Consider the following 17,872-nt stretch of genomic DNA (forward strand, 5'->3'; position numbering starts at 1 on the left):
AGAGGAACCCGGGTCCAGGCAGATCTGTTTTGAAGTACACAACACATCCTGAGAATATCACAGTCTTCTTTTCCTCTCTGCACACAATATATTAAATTTTTTCACGTTTGATTTGCTTTGGTAATTTGATTCCAAAATACAAAAATGTTAAAGAAAATTTGACACTTTTCCTTAAAGGTATTGTCCACATTGGAAAATGTTGAACATTGGTAAAAAAAAATTATAAAAAAAACTCTTGAAGAAAATGAACACTGATCTAGAGCAGACTTTTGTGCGATGGATTTTCATTTGTCTCTTATGTACATTGGCCCTCTTCTTTCATAGGAAGATTGTAGGGGTTGTATTCTTGTGTGACTCAGGGAAAGAACCAACTGGATAGAACAATTTAATCAATACACCATTACACCATTTCCCAACTATGGTAGAATTTTTCTGCTTGCCCTTGTACTTCCGTTCTGGCAGACTCATCTAAGCTAAGAGTAATAACAGATATGGTTACTACTAGCAATAACAAACACAAAAAAGTAATAGGAGGAGTATAAAAAGGAGCTATGAACCGAAGTGTGGTCGAGAATGAGGTCAAGCAGTACCACGTATACAGTACCAAGTAGTACAATAGATAGTACAAGAGAGTACTCAGCTAAGCAAATGATTCAGTACTGGTGCTCTAGTACAGCTAGTTATGTGGTACAGCAGAGAATTACAAAAAAGCAGATTCAAAGAATGCAGATCAAATGTAGAGTTCTCAACAAATTTCAGACAAGAAGCAGAACTTCAGGTCCATTGTCAACAGTACCTAGTCCTTACACACGGTTTTGGTGTTCTGGTGTCCTTTTCATAGGAACTGATATCCACTTCTAAGTAATAGTGCATTTATTTGTTATGTTTATGAACATCAAATAAATATGGGATCAGATTATGCATATGGTTAAAAAAGATATATTATAGTTAACATGATTATGAAATAAATCCCATGACTAGGATAGTAGAACAATCAAATATTATTGTGAGAACATAAACACCAGGCTACATTCTGTAAGATCTCAGCTGGACACTGCACTAAGTAATCAACTTCAGCTTCTTTCATCACATCTAAAACAAAGGGCTTCTGTGAGGCAGATCTACAGCCAAGCAAAATGTTATTGTAGGTACTGAATTCATTAAAGGAGGGGAGTCTTAATATTTTACTATCATCAATCAGCGGGACCTCTTGTTAAAAAAAAAAAAAAAGGAATGCTTTTATTTTTATTATGAAAGTTCAAATACTTTTCTGTCATTTTTAAATATTTTAGTATGATTTAAAAGACAAAATAAATATAAAATCCTGTATTTGTACATGCTTTTATCCTGTGTATTGTAATCAATACATGTGATAGTTTTCATTACAATAAAAACATCTTAAAAATTGGAAAAAAAATCTGAAAACAAAACTTCTTTGGGTGTATTTTTTGCAAAACCCACAATGAACTGCACTGTTTGAAGGCAAATCTTTTCTACTTATTCCAAGAAGCTAAAAGAAAATTTAAACTTTCTTTGAAACAAACAAAATAAGAAAATGTTATTACAGCACAAAATAGGATCAATTCAAAACAAATTAATACATAGAGTACATATGTAAATTATAAAAAAAATATTTAGGGCAAACCAATAAATAAATGTAAAATCGGAATAAACATAAACTAATAACACATAGGGTATATGTAAATGTTTGTAGCAATGTTTTTTTTCCTTTCTAGCTATGTGGCTACAATTTAAAGGGACCATCGTAAGTTGAATACAGCATCGACTTATGATGCTTTTACCGTGAGTACTGTATGTCGGGTGCCATGAGCTGCTACCCAATGCAGCTGATTGCTGCTGCCAGACTGCTCAATGTGCCCTACCCTACTGCCGCACATATGCATAGGTATGGTAGGTATGCTAGGCATTGATAAATGAAGGTACTGTTAGTAGGCACAGGGGCATGATAACGCGCATGATAGAAGGTGAGATTCTGGGTGCTGGAGTTTGTACATTGAGAGACCACTGAATAATTTTTTTAAGAGAAGATTTAAGATTTTTAGGATAACCACCACTAACAAATGTGGAAATATATTATTGATGATAATAACAATAATAATAATATTGTATTTTTGTTTGAAATACATAAAATGTCTAATAAAATATAATTTACTAACAACACATGACTGCTTCTGTCCATCCAGTATATTGCAGCATCAAAGTGTGTTTTACTTTTATGTACATCATTAAAAAAAAAATAAAAAATAAAAAATATATATATATATATATATATATTTGTTTTTATAAGCTGTGTAAAAAAACATTAGTGGATTAAAACATTTTGGGAAATAGAAAACTGGAAAAAGATCAGCAAATATTTAAAAGGGCATTCAGAAAGTAAAAAAGTTTTTTCTATTAAAATAATAGCATTACAATAAATATTTAGTACTATAATCATATTAATTCATTATAAGAATAGGGTGAACTAGGATTCAACCATTAGTGTATGTTTAATGTGAGGTAATAATGTCTCATTTATCTTTATTTTCTATGTAATTGCTGTTTGATCTTTGACGTTATTTTTCCAGGTGTTATGTCTCCTCTTTGAGATTAATTTGTGACAGTGAAAAGTGATTCCAGTCAGATGTCTTGTTTTCTGAAATCAATGCTTACAGCTAAATACAATCTCTCAGCAGCTGGGTACAGTGGGGATGCAGTGTGGGGACTGACAGCGAGCACTTATTTTTACTCCCTTGTGGACAATCATTGACCTGACAAGTGATGAAATGTATCCCTCCTCCCCACCCAGGGCTGTGTGGAAATCTGCATCCAAATAGAGGCACGTGCAGTGTTATTTTCAGCAGTTTAGGTCCGTCATCACTTAGCTGAAGACAGGAGAAAAACATCTAAAAATTAAACTAAATCATTAAAAAAGTTACAAATGTAAACATTTTTTAGAAACAGGTTATGAGCCACAGAACAGGTTTCTAAGGTTGTGTGACTGCAATGCAGTTAAAGTAATGTTAATGCATACAACACAGCCACAGGAACGCCATGAGATTCTTATTGTTGACATAATCTTTTATTAATTTGGGGACATTATTCATTTACTCAAAGGATCCCAGCAGTCATCTAATTGAAACGAAATTATATCATGATATAGTGGAAAAACTTCTCATACTTCTATGGAGTGAAGAAGCAGTTCTCTGATTTATTTGGTGGTTCTACAGTTTTTACTAGCAATCCATTCAATTCATCCATTATATGAATTGACTAATTATAATTAAACGTGAATAGATGATGTATGAATAAATGAATAGAATGTCATGCATGATTATAATATAATAATATTAGCTTCTAATTATCTGAATATATTCTCATGTCTGCAGATACGATGGAGACAAATATGGTTTTTAGAATAAACACATGTCTATTATGCCTACTTCAACACTATGGGGGAGATTTATGAAAACCTGTCCCGAGAAAAAGTTGCGGAGTTGCCCATAGCAACCAATCAAATCACTTCTTTCATTTATAAAGAGACCTGTGAAAAATAAAAGAAGTGATCTGATTGGTTGCTATGGGCAACTCAGCAACTTTTCCTCTGGGCAGGTTTTCATAAATCTCCCCCTATATATTCAAAAGTCTTTTTCATTTTATTTAAAGAACAGAGAAAAAAAGGGCACTTCAGGTGTAAGATTGCACAGTACAAAAAAAATTATTATGAATAAACCAGATAACCTCTGAACCTGTAGTAAGCATTGGTGTAAGGCATATAGTATATTAACAGGTACCTGCTGAGGCTCCTCTTGTTTTCCAGAATCATTAAACAATTTGGGTTGCAACTATGTATAGATGTACCCATGAGGCTCCCAGTGGGGTAAAAAGGATTGGAACCTTGGACGCTAAAACTGCATAGTTTGAAAAATGTCAGTCATAGGTAGGGAGAAATTATGGATAGCATTCCCCAAATCTTCCATGCAGGAGTCATCTTTATTAGAAGAACATCTTGAAGTGATACAGTGAGAATCGCAGCTTTCCTAATGCAGGAGACAAGAAAGCTGGAACATTAACAGGTATCAGTGTGACAGCTGTTTCGTAGGACATGCCTACTTAGTCAGACCACGCCTCCTGAGCACGTCAGTATCGGTAATAAATCTGCCATGACAGACGTCATCAGGTAGGAGTTTCAAAAATAGGTGCAAGTTACTTAAAAACAGTTAAAATAAATTAAAACAATTGCTATTAACCAATGCAATTAACCAATTATCTACATGAGAGAGTGTTTAAATCACAATAACACCCCTAGATCAATTTTATCATTTAAAGTGTACCTGTCGTTATCAAAAACATATTATATAATTTGTAATATACATTGATTAAAAAAATGTGTATATTTTTGTCCCTATACCTATTGTCTGTGTGTCTCTGTGAGGAGTCCCACTACAGGAAGTGTGGATGGACAAGCAGGTCTCTGTGCCCTGAGGAAAAGCAGGTCTCTGCGCTCTGAGGACAAACAGGGCTTTGTACACTGAGGACAAGCAGGGCTCTGTGCACTGAGGACAAGCAGGGCTCTGTGCACTATGGATAAGCGGGGCTCTGTGCAGTCAAGACAAGCAGAGCTCTGCACACCGAGAACAAGCAGGGATCTTTACACTGAGGATAAGCAGGGCTCTGGGCAGTGAGGACAAGCAGGGCTCTATACACTGAGGACAATCAGGGCTCTGTGCAGTGAGGACAAGCAGGGCTCTATACACTAAGGACAAGCAGGGCTCTGTAGACTGAGGACAAGCAGGGCTCTGTACACTGAGGACAAGCAGGGCTCTGTATACTGAGGACAAGCAGGGCTCTGTGCACTGAGGACAAGCAGGGCTCTGTGCACTGAGGATTAGCAGAGCTCTGTACACTGAGGACAAGCAGGGCTCTGTGCAGTGAGGACAAGCAGGGATCTTTGCACTGAGGATAAGCAGGGCTCTATACACTAAGGACAAGCAGGGCTCTGTGCAGTGAGGACAAGCAAGGCTCTGTACACTGAGGATAAGCAGGGCTCTGTATACTAAGCACAAGCAGGGCTCTGTACACTGAGGACAAGCAGGGCTCTGTGCAGTGAGGACAAGCAGGGATCTGCACACGAGGACAAGCAGGGCTCTGTGCACTGCGGACAAGCAGGGCTCTATACACTAAGGACAAGCAGGGCTCTGTGCAGTGAGGACAAGCAAGGCTCTGTACACTGAGGATAAGCAGGGCTCTGTACACTAAGGACAAGCAGGGCTCTGTGTACTGAGGCTCTATAACGCACTCCCGGCTCACACAGCAGGGTGATTGACAAGCCAGGAGCCTGCTTGTCCCACCCTCAATTCCTGTATCTTGATTCGCCAGTGTGTATTTTTTCGCGGGCTTTATTCTGTATAAAAGGGAACCTATCCCAACATATGATTGGATCTGACGAAGAGGGGGTCTCCGCCCCTCGAAACGCGTTATCCCTTTTGTTATTGCATGTGCGAATAAAGACTCTTTTCTTTATGCCATACCCGAGTTCGTGGATTACAATTTTTCACCTCTCGCTGGAAACGAGCGCTACCAAGCACCGCTTCTTTGTGGAACCGGGATTCCACTTTCCTTCTCCTTATACCAGACGTCCAGGACCAGTCCCCGAGACGAACGGGTGCCCAGCAGCTCTTCCACCACTACCTCCCAAGGATCTGGGAAACAAGCCCTCAACGGTGTTGTGTCTGTAACACAACACCCCCAGGTGAGCGCACCAGTCTCTGTTCACCTGTGTATCTCCCATACATACAGAATCATGGCACATTAGTGCGCTCTCTTTTCTGTTTCCTTTTTTTGCATATACTCGAGTCTTCCTGTATTTGGTCACACAGAGACACATAGGAAATAGCTGTAGGGACTGCATTTTTTCACCCCAAAATATGCAAATGTTTTAATCAATGTACATATAATGGTATTATCTACATTATAACAACAGGTACACTTTAACCCTAAGCTCATTTGAGCATTTGTTTGCAGGATCCAGGTTGGTTCTGCACATAATAGCTTTTTTTCTGTCTGATTCTTCTTCAGTATTTGACAAAAGTATGTTATAACAAAATATGCTAACAGTTTATCAGATTAGTGTAATTCAGGACTCTGATGAAGCGCTATGTAAAGTACCAAAAATATAATTCTTATGTTAAAAGTGCTGTTAATAAAGATGTTTTGTTCTAAAATACTTATAGTGAGCACAGAAGTTATTTGACCTATGCAGATTTAGCGTCAAAGGCTCAGCTCCTTTTTTTCCCCACTGGTAATTTACAAGATGACACCTCCCAGGTTCATCTATGCTGATCACTAAATGTTTCCATTGATGGATTGCTTGGACCCCTTGTGATTAGAGGAAACCTGTCAGTAAGTGTTTGATTTTTCTGCTGTGCCAGCACAGAGACAACTAAGCATTACACAGAGAGCATTGAAATCAATGGACCATCTGTGTAACGCTGGACAGAAGAGGTCCTATAAACTAGGAGATAAACAGTACTCTGCTCTGGCAAAGAAATTAATAAAGAAACTCCCTCTATTAAAGGGGTAGTCCAGTGGTGAAAAACGTATCCCCTATCTAGGGGATAAGTTTGAGATCGCGGGGGGTCCGACCGCTGGGGCCCCCTGCGATCTCTCTGTACGGGGTCCAGGCTCTCCGGCCAGATAGCGGGTGTCGACCTCCGCACGAAGCGGCGGCCGACACGCCCCCTCAATACATCTCTATGGCAGAGCCGGAGATTGCCGAAGGCAGCGCTTCGGCTCTGCCATAGAGTTGTATTGAGGGGGCGTGTCGGCCGCCGCTTCGTGCGGAGGTCGACACGCCCCCTTCCCACGGGCTGTCGGGGCTCCGTACAGGAGATCGCAGGGGGCCCCAGCGGTCGGACCCCCCGCGATCTCAAACTTATCCCCTATCCTTAGGATAGGGGATAAGTTGTTCACCACTGGGTTCACCACTGGACTACTCCTTTAACTATAAACTAAACCATATATATACATGGCTTCTTTCCGAAAAGTAAGTAAAAGTAAATTATTTCAGTTAATTATTTGGCAGCAGATTCTTTTAAAAATAAAAACTGAAAAAGCTCTTGCATAAGTACTAAACCCCTATTGTGTTGAAACTCAAGGTTTACACACAATACTCTATTGATTATCTTTTGTTTCTATGGGAAGTAGAAATTTTTACAGTGGAAACTCTAGCATCTGTCATGAGGTCACGGTACAGTTTTGGATCAAACAAAAAACAGACGTGTGTCTTAAAACCCAACTCCTTGCCCTTTAACCTTTCTCTTCCTTTGCCCATTGACAACTATAGTCTTCTGTCTTGTCACAGCACAACACATGTGCTAGCAATCTTGTCTAAGCTGATTTTTCTTCTTCTTTCAACAGTAACCTGTCTTCTAATTCACTGGTGTCGTTGTCTTGGAGGACATTTTATGACCTATCTCTACAGGAGTTGTACGTCAACCTTCTTTCTTACCATAGTATTGATGAATAACAATTTGTACATGAATGGCTCTGTAGATATAAGTAATGATGAACGACATTGCCCATATTCAAATTCGTGATATTTCGCGAATATATAGACAAATATTCGTCCTACATTCGCGAATTTTGCGTATTCGTTATATTCGCATATTCGCATATGCGAATATTTGCAAATGTGAATATTTGCATATTCGAGGAAGAAAGCAGTGAGGGGGAGGACAACTTTACAATTGGTTGCTAGGGATGTTGTTGATAACCTCTGTCAAGTGTATTTGCATCATTCTAATTGGCCCACAAGAGAAACGAAGGAATATGCGAATGTTCACATATGCGAATATTCGCACATGCGAATATTAACATATGCGAATATGCGCATATGCGAATATTCACATATGCAAATATGCACATATGCGGGGGAAAAAGTGAATATTTGAAATTTCGAATATATAGCGAATATATTCGCAATATTTGTGAATTCGCGAATTTGCGATATTGGTGATAAAGATTCGAAATGCGAATGTTCGCGCCCAACACTAGATATAAGCAGTTATTTAGAATAGCACTGCTTCAGAAAAAATAATACTGTGTTTCTTATGCCATCTATAGTTGATTGCCCTGTAAGTTAATTAACTGACTTACATTTTTCTCTACAATTGCTCAAAATGTTGTAAAATAAAAACAAAAAGTTGCATTAATTTTACCAATCACTGGCCACAATTCTTTACAGGTCATTCTCTCTACTTTGTGGTCCTTCGTAAAACAATTACCGGCTGTAGTGGGTCCCCAATATCGGAAAGTGTAAAGCATCAGAACTGGAATGAGGGGGGGAGGGTTAGATATAATTTTTTAAATATTTTACACCATATTGGGCCATTTAAAGAGCCTTAAAACATGACTCAGGTGTTCAGCCAAACCAAGAATCCATCTTTATTCAGCAATTTTCTGAATTGTTACTCTCGATCTATCTATGGCAAGTCTAGCTTTAAATTACAAACATGTTGGGGGATATTCTCAAAAACTGCTGTAATTTCTGTTCCAGCGATATTGTTCACACCTTTTTTTCTCCTCACATTTTCAAAGGTCTCTTGTGCTGCTTTGAAAATATGAACATATGTGAAAATTCATTTTTCGCGCCACTTTTGTTTGTTTTTGTTTTTCATGCCCAAATTTTTTTAGTTGCAGCCATATTGGATTTTTTTACACCAAAATTGCCGAGTTTGGTGCCAAAATCTAAAATTTTTGCGGCAAAAAAAATCACAGAAAATTCTGGCAGAAACATCTCACAAAATATTCCATGGTTACTAGTGGCCAGACAAGCGATAACTGTATAAATAAAACATTTCTGAGCTTAAATGTGGGTGCAGGAGCAGTGACCAAGAAAAAATAAAAAATATACATATTTTTTTAATAACATTTTTCAATAATAATTATTTCTTTTTTTAATAATTACTTAAATAACACCTTTTCCCAATAAAACAAAGAAAAAAAACAATAAAACAACAACCATTTTGGGTATTTCTACACTCTCAAAAAGCAGGTGTGAAATTTTCTATGTAAACTGGACTCTCATCCCTTTGGAAATATGTAAAGCAGACAATATACGTGGACCCACCCACTTTTACAAAACTGATTTTAACAGTGTAAACAGTGTAAACTGTAACAAAAATTTGGTTTATACTTTTCATGGCAAAATTTTGGCGCAAAATAGATTTTTTGGGCCACAAATTTTTTGGAGAATCTCTGCCGTTGTGTTTGAAAGATTTCAACACTGATTAGTTCAAGACCCTAATAATGAATTCTGAGACCATGGGCATGCTTTAACTTTATTGTATCTTTACTAGAGTCCTGACTGAAAACCCATTTCAATGTTCCTGTGAAGTGAGGTGGATTCAGATCCGTAGAGAAGAAGGCTGGGCAGATCTTGGAAACCAATCATTAAGTTGCTGGAAAGATGGTTTTGAAATTTTCATAGAAGACGACAACATTTCCCACTGTGGTAGGCATCTCACAATAACCGATTGAGCATGTATAGGCATTAAAATAATTTGATTATGTTGTCATAGCTAGATAAAACTTTAGACTGCTATGTCTACATTTTGAATGTTTTTCTCTTTTAGATCGCCCCAATGTCTTCATTACAGAACAAAATCTAACAGTTCTTCATGGGGACAACTTGACCCTTCAGTGTAATGTAGCTGGTCAGCCAACACCAAAAGCTAAATGGATTGTACCAGATCTACATGCACAATATGAGACTGAGGTACATGTGGAAAAATATTTATAAGGAGTTTTCCAGTAAGGGTAGGCAATATATATTCCACTTGTCAAATCCACTTCCATCGCTGTCCTGGATCGCTTGCATTTAAACCAGATTCTAGAACATCAGTTTGTCATCCACAAAAGACATGGGGCAGGAAAAATGGGTGCATATAGCAGCTTCTTTCTTTGTTGTGTATAGCCCTTATTCTTACACTGGTAAATGTCATATATATATATATATATATATATATATATATATATATATATATATATATACAGGGTTTGCCATTTATATGGATACACCTTAATAAAATGGGAATGGTTGGTGATATTAACTTTCTGTTTGTGGCACATTAGTATATGTGAGTGGGAAACTTTTCAAGATGGGTGATGACCATGGCGGACATTTTGAAGGCGGTCATTTTGAATCCAACTTTTGTTTTTTCAATAGGAAGAGGGTCATGTGACACATCAAACTTATTGGGAATTTCTCAAGAAAAACAATGGTGTGCTTGGTTTTAACGTAACTTTATTCTTTCATGAGTTATTTACAAGTTCCTGACCACTTATAAAATGTGTTCAATGTACTCCGCATTGTGTTGGCTTGTCAATGCAACCCTCTTCTCCCACTCTTCACACACTAATAGCAACACTGCAGGAGAAATGCTAGCACAGGCTTCCAGTTGTCCGCAGCACCGCCCGGCTTATGAATATTCATGCCCTCCTTCCACTTCTCCCTCTCCTCCCCACTCTGTACAGGACTCCACTGCGCTGAGGCCGCTTCTGGGTGTATTCCTGTACTAGAGACTAGCGATGTCAGGTCTCGATGCACTGCAACCTGGGAAATCTCGAGACATGAGTAATTTTGTATGCTGTTCAAAATAAATATTTGGGCAATAATTACAGAAGAATTGGGAGAAAACCGTCACACACAGGTACAGACACAATATTATGAACTGCACTAAATTTACAGCCCCTGTAGCATAGTCTAACCAAAAAAAATTCCTGGAATAAACCTTTAATTTATGCACAGCTTAATTTATGCAAAAAAATGCATAACAACATATGGGGGAAACTGAAAGAGAAAAGCCAATGCCTACTACAGTGGGGCAAAAAAAAATATTTAGTCAGTCACCAATTGTGCAAATTCTCCCACTTAAAAAGATAAGAGAGGTCTGTAATTTTCATCATAGGTATATTTCAACTATCCATAAAATCACATTGTCTGATTTTTAAAGAATATATTTGCAAATTATGGTGGAAAATAAGTATCTGGTCAATAACAAAAGTTCATCTCAATACTTTGTTATATACCCTTTGTTGGCAATGACAGAGGTCAAACGTTTTCTGTAAGTCTTCACAAGGTTTTAACACACTGTTTCTGGTATTTTGGCCCATTCCTCCATGCAGATGTCCTCTAGAGCAGTGATGTTTTGGGGCTGTTGCTGGACAACATAGACTTTCAACTCCCTCCAAAGGTTTTCTATGGGGTTGAGATCTGGAGACTGGCTAGGCCACTCCAGGACCTTGAAATGCTTCTTACGAAGCCATTCCTTCATTGCCCAGGCAGTGTGTTTGGGATCATTGTCATGTTGGAAGACCTAGCCACGTTTTACCTTCAATGCCCTTGCTGATGGAATGAGGTTTTCATAAATAATCTCACGATGCATGGCCCCATTCATTCTTTCCTTTACATGGATCAGTCCTCCCTGTCCCTTAGCAGAAAACAACCCCAAAGCATGATGTTTCCACTCCCATGCTTCACAGTAGGTGTCACGCCAAGTGCTCTCTAGCGTGCGCTGACTCTCTGAAATTTAAAGGGCCAGTGCACCACTAATTGGTGCCTGGCCCAATCGGTGCGATCACCTCCTTGCACTATATTAACCCACTTCCCCTTCCTGTCCCTGCCGGATCTTGTTGCCTTGTGCCAGTGAAAGCGTTCCTGTTTGTCCTTTGCCTGTGTATCCAGACCCTTGCCGTTGCCCTTGACTACGAACCGTTGCTGCCTGCTCTGACCTTCTGCTACGTCTGACCTTGCCTTTTGCCTAGTCCTTCTGTACCACACCTGACTCAGCAGTCAGTGAGGTTGAGTCGTTATTGGGTGGAACGACCTGGGGGTTACCTGCCGCAGCAAGTCCATCCCTCTTTGCGGCGGGCTATGGTGAGAACCAGTAACCCCTTAGATTCCGTTCCCCTGGTACGGCCCACGCCATCACCTCACTGACATAGAGGATCCACTACCTGTGTCTACCCTGCATACCACTCCGGATCCTGACAGTAGATCCGGCCATGGATCCCACTGAGGTCCCGCTGCCCAGTGTCGCTGACCTAACCTCCGTGGTCGTCCAGCAATCACAGCAGATCGCGCTACAAGGACAACAGCTGACTCAGTTGACCGCTATGCTGCAACAGCTTCTGCCTCAACAACAGCAACCATCTCCTCCGCCAGCTCCTGCATCTCCTCCGCAGTGAGTGGCCGCTCCCAGATTCCGCCTGTCTCTACCAGACAAGTTTGATGGGGACTATAAACTGTGCCGTGGGTTCCTGTCCCAGTGTTCCCTACACCTGGAGATGATGTCAGACCAGTTTCCTACTGAACGGTCTAAGGTGGCGTTCGTGGTCAGCCTGCTGTCTGGAAAGGCCTTGTCCTGGGCCACACCGCTTTTGACCGCAACGATCCTGTCACTGCTACTATCCAGTCCTTCTTCTCAGAAGTACGCAGTGTCTTTGAGGAGCCAGCCCGGGCCTCCTCAGCCAATACGGCTCTATTGAATCTCATCCAAGGGAGTTCTTCAGTGGGCGAATACGCCATCCAGTTCCGCACCCTCGCCTCTGAGCTATCCTGGAATAATGAGGCCCTCTGCGCAACCTTCAAGAAAGGCTTATCCAGTCACATCAAAGATGTTCTGGCCGCACGAGAAATTCCTGCTAACCTGTCTGAACTTATCCAGTTGGCCACCCGCATTGATATGCGTTTCACTGAAAGATGCCAGGAGCTCCACCAAGAAAAGGATCTTGTTCGCACCAGGCGATTTCCTCGCTTGACACCTCTCTTACAGAGTCCACTGCAACCTACTCATGTGCCTTCCGCCGAAGAGGCTATGCAAGTGGATCGGTCTCGCCTGACTCATGAAGAGAGGACTCGCCGCAGAAATGGAAATTTGTGCCTGTACTGTGCCATTACCGAACATTTCCTAAAGGATTGTCCTGTTCGTCCTCCGCGTCAGGGAAACGCAGGCACACACCTAGTTAACGCGGGAGAGGCGCTACTGGGTGTGAATTCTTCCTCTCCACGATTGACTATACTTGTGCGGATTGCTATACCCGCTAATACTACTTCCTTCTCTGCTGTGGCCTTCTTGGACTCTGGTTCAGCAGGAAGTTTCATTGAAGCCTCCCTAATCAATAGATTCAATATTCCAGTTACCCATCTTGCCAGACCTCTCTTCATCTCATCCGTCAATGGAGAAAGGCTGGTCTGTACCGTGCGTTACCACACTCAACCTCTGCTCATGAGTATTGGACTTCACCATCATGAACATATTGAATTTCTTGTGCTACCCAACTATACTTCAGAAATTCTTCTGGGCTTGCCCTGGCTCCAACATCACACGCCTAGCCTCGACTGGGCCACCGGGGACATTGAGAGTTGGGGATGCTCTTGCCACAAGCGATGTTTCCACCCAGTTTCTTCCTGCCATGTCTCCCTGGCTGCTCCATTGCCAGGTCTTCCTAAGGCCTACCAGGACTACTCGGATGTTTTTTGTAAAAAGCAAGCAGAGGTCTTGCCTCCACATAGACCCTATGACTGCCCTATCGACTTGCTCCCTGGTACCACACCGCCCCGTGGTAGGATTTACCCACTTTCTGCCCCGGAAACACAAGCCATGACACAGTACATCCAGGAAAACCTCAAAAGAGGTTTTATCCCGAAATCTTCTTCTCCAGCCGGAGCTGGATTCTTTTTCGTGGCCAAGAAGGACGGATCTCTTCGCCCTTGTATAGACTATCGTGGACTCAATAAATCACATTGAAAAAACGTTATCCTCTACCACTCATCTCGGAACTATTTGATCGATTGCGTGGAGCTAAGATCTTCACCAAACTTTATCTAAGGGGCGCCTATAACCTCATCCGTATACGTGAAGGTGATGAATGGAAAACCGCCTTCAATACCAGAGATGGACACTTTGAATATCTTGTCATGCCCTTTGCCCTTTGTCAATGAGATTTTCCAGGACATGCCGTATTCCTGTGTGGTGGTCTTACATAGTTACATAGTTAGTACGGTCGAAAAAAGACATATGTCCATCAAGTTCAACCAGGGAATTAAGGGGTAGGGGTGTGGTGCGATATTGGGGAAGGGATGAGATTTTATATTTCTTCATAAGCATTAATCTTATTTTGTTCCAGGAATGTATCTAATCCTGTTTTAAAGTTGTTAATTGTTCCTGCTGTGACCAGTTCCTGAGGTAGACCGTTCCATAAATTCACAGTCCCCACGGTAAAGAAGGTGTGTCGCCCCTTGAGACTAAACTTTTTCTTCTCCAGACGGAGGGAGTGCCCCCTCGTCCTTTGGGGGGGGTTTAACCTGGAACAGTTTTTCTCCATATTTTTTGTATGGGCCATTAATATACTTATATACGTTTATCATATCCCCCCTTAAACGTCTCTTCTCAAGACTAAACAATTGTAACTCCTTTAATCGCTCCTCATAGCTAAGATGTTCCATGCCCCATATTAGTTTAGTCGCGCGTCTCTGCACCCTTTCCAACTCCGCAGTGTCCCTTTTATGGACAGGTGACCAAAACTGAACAGCATATTCCAGGTAAGGCCGTACCAATGATTTATAAAGGGGGAGTATTATGTCCCTGTCCCTTGAGTCCATGCCTCTTTTGATACATGACAATATCCTGCCGGCTTTGGAAGCAGCAGCCTGACATTGCATGCTATTCTGTAGTCTGTGATCTACAAGTACACCCAGATCCTTCTCTACCAGTGACTCTGCCAGTTTAATCCCCCCTAAGACATACGATGCATGCAGGTTATTAGTACCCAGATGCATAACTTTACATTTATCCACATTGAACCTCATTTGCCAAGTGGATGCCCAGACACTTAGTCTATCCAAGTCATCTTGTAACTTATGCACATCCTCTATAGACTGTACCGTGCTACAAAGCTTGGTGTCATCTGCAAAGATAGAAACAGAGCTGTTAATACCATCCTCTATATCATTGATAAATAAATTAAACAACAGCGGTCCCAGTACTGAACCTTGGGGTACACCACTAATAACCGGGGACCAATCAGAGTACGAATCATTGACCACCACTCTCTGGGTACGATCCATGAGCCAGTGTTCAATCCAGTTACAAACTAAAATTTCCAAACCCAAAGACCTTAACTTACCTGTCAGACGTCTGTGAGGGACAGTATCAAACGCTTTAGCAAAATCCAGAAACACTATATCCACAGCCATTCCTCTGTCAAGGCTTCTACTCACCTCTTCATAAAAGCAAATTAGATTGGTTTGACAACTTCTATCCTTAGTAAACCCATGCTGGCTATCACTTATAATACAATTATCCCCTATGTATTCCTGTATGTAATCCCTTATAAGTCCTTCAAACAATTTACCCACAATGCACGTTAAACTTACCGGTCTATAGTTTCCTGGGGAAGACCTAGAGCCCTTTTTGAAGATTGGCACCACATTCGCCTTGCGCCAGTCCCTTGGCACAATACCAGACACCAGAGAATCTCTAAATATCATGAACAGGGGTACAGATATTACTGAACTTACCTCTCTAAGAACTCTTGGGTGTAGTCCATCCGGTACAATTTCAAGGATTCTGAATCTTCCTCCAAATCTCCATTTTTTGTGGTGTACGGCCGTCACCCGCTTCCCCCCTCCCCATTCCCACTTCATCTGGAGTTCCTGCCGTAGATGAATTGACACAAAATGTCTCCTCCATCTGGAAGGAAACTCAAAAGTCACTCCCTACTGGCCTCATCTCGCATGAAGAGACATGCCGATAAAAAGAGAAGAATTCCTCCTGTTTTTGCCCCCGGTGACAAAATGTGGCTCTCCGCCAAATACATCTGTTTCCGTGTCCCTAGCTACAAGCTTGGTCCTCGGTACCTCGGGCCTTTTAAGATCAAGAATCAAATAAATTCTGTCTCTTAGAAGCTTCATCTTCCCTCTTCTCTTCGCATTCCTAACTCTTTCCATGTGTCTCTTCTCAAACCTCTTGTACTTAACCGCTTTTCTCCCAAGGTCTCTGTTCCTGCTCCTATTTCTGGCTCCTCTGATGTCTTCTCCGTTAAAGAAATCCTCGCCTCCAAAGTCGTCCGAGGTAAAAAAAATTTTTTGGGTAGATTGGGAGAATTGTGGCCCTGAGGAGAGATCATGGGAACCCGAGGCCAATATTTTAGACAAAGATCATATCCACAGATTCCTTGGTTCTAAAAAGAGGGGGAGACCCAAGGGGGGGGGGGTACTGTCACGCCGAGCACTCCGAGTCCCGCTGCCTCCCCGGAGCGCTTGCGGCGTGCCTATGCATGCAGCGCTCCAGTTGGCACCGCTGACCGCGAGCGCTGCTCCCGTGTCACTGGAGGGGACCCGATCCGAGGACGTGCCCGCTCTTGGATTGCGCCCCATGTCACTCACCTGCCCCGTCCTCCTTCTGTCCTGTCCCGGCACGCGCGGCCCCGCTCTCTAGGGCGCGCGCGCACCGGCTCTCTGAAATTTAAAGGGCCAGTGCACCACTAATTGGTGCCTGGCCTAATCAGTGTAATCACCTCCCTACACTATATTAACCCACTTCCCCTTCCTGTCCCTGCCGGATATTGTTGCCTTGTGCCAGTGAAAGCGTTCCCGTGTGTCCTTTGCCTGTGTATCCAGACCCTTGCCGTTGCCCTTGACTACGAACCGTTGCTGCCTGCCCTGACCTTCTGCTACATCTGACCTTGCCTTTTGCCTAGTCCTTCTGTACCGCGCCTGACTCAGCAGTCAGTGAGGTTGAGTCCTTATTGGGTGGAACGACCTGGGGATTACCTGCCGCAGCAAGTCCATCCCGCTTTGCGGCAGGTTCTGGTGAAAACCAGTAACCCCTTAGATTCCGTTCCCCTGGTACAGCCCATGCCATCACCTCACTGACATAGAGGATCCACTACCTGTGTCTACCCTGCATACCACTCCGGATGCTGACAGTAGGTATCGGGTTCTTTCGATACAACTCAGCATTCTTTCTCCTCCAAATATGACGAATTGAGTTTTTAACTAAAAGTTCTACTTTGGTTTCATTTGACCATATGACATTCTCCCAATACTCTTCTGGATCATCCAAATGCTTTCTAGCAAATGTCAGATGGGCCTGGACATGTAATGGCTTAAGCAGGGGGACACGTCTGGCACTGCATGATTTGAGTCCCTGGCGGCATAGTGTGTTACTGATGGCCTTTGTTACTTTGGTCCCAGGTCTCTGCAGATCATTCACTTGGTCCCCCTTGGTGTCCCTGTTCTTGTGATCATTTTGTGAGATCTTGCGTGGAGCCACAGATCGAGGAAGATTATCAGTTGTCTTGTATGTCTTCCATTTTCTAATAATTGTTCCCACAGTTGATTTCTTCACACCAAGCTGCTTGCCTATTGCAGATTCAATCTTGCCAGCCTGGTGCAGATCTACAATTTTGTTTCTGGTGTCCTTGTCAGCTCTTTGGTCTTGGCCATAGTGGAGTTTGGAGTTTGACTGTTTGAGGTTGTGGACAGGTGTCTTTTATACTGATAACAAGTTCAAACAGGTGCCATTAATACAGGTAACAAGTGGAGGACAGAGGAGACTCTTAAAGAAGAAGTCACAGGTCTGTGAGAGCCAGAAATCTTGTTTGTTTGTAGGTGACCAATTATATATTTTCCACCATAATTTGCAAATAAATTCAAAAAAATCCGACAATGTGATTTTATGGATTTTTTTTTTCTCATTATGTCTTCAATTATGATGAAAATTACAGGCCTCTCTCATCTTTTTAAGTGGGAGAACTTGCACAATTGGTGGCTGACTAAATATAATTTTTCCCCACTTTATATGCA

The 17,872-nt window shown here is 41.7% G+C and overlaps 1 protein-coding gene across 4 annotated transcripts in view; it reads left to right on the forward strand.

Annotated features, from left to right (window-relative positions):
- NTRK1 (neurotrophic receptor tyrosine kinase 1) overlaps nucleotides 1-17,872 on the forward strand; it is a 326,699-nt gene that overhangs the window by 222,903 nt on the left and 85,924 nt on the right. For all 4 annotated transcript variants that reach the window (XM_056545721.1, XM_056545724.1, XM_056545722.1 and 1 more), the window contains exons 4-6: nucleotides 7,420-7,488; nucleotides 9,360-9,514; nucleotides 9,636-9,778. In XM_056545721.1, coding sequence (XP_056401696.1) covers nucleotides 7,420-7,488; nucleotides 9,360-9,514; nucleotides 9,636-9,778 — 367 coding nt within the window. The remainder of the gene's footprint in view (nucleotides 1-7,419; nucleotides 7,489-9,359; nucleotides 9,515-9,635; nucleotides 9,779-17,872) is intronic.

This window comes from Hyla sarda, chromosome 11, assembly GCF_029499605.1.
Source record: "Hyla sarda isolate aHylSar1 chromosome 11, aHylSar1.hap1, whole genome shotgun sequence".
NCBI lineage: Eukaryota > Metazoa > Chordata > Amphibia > Anura > Hylidae > Hyla > Hyla sarda.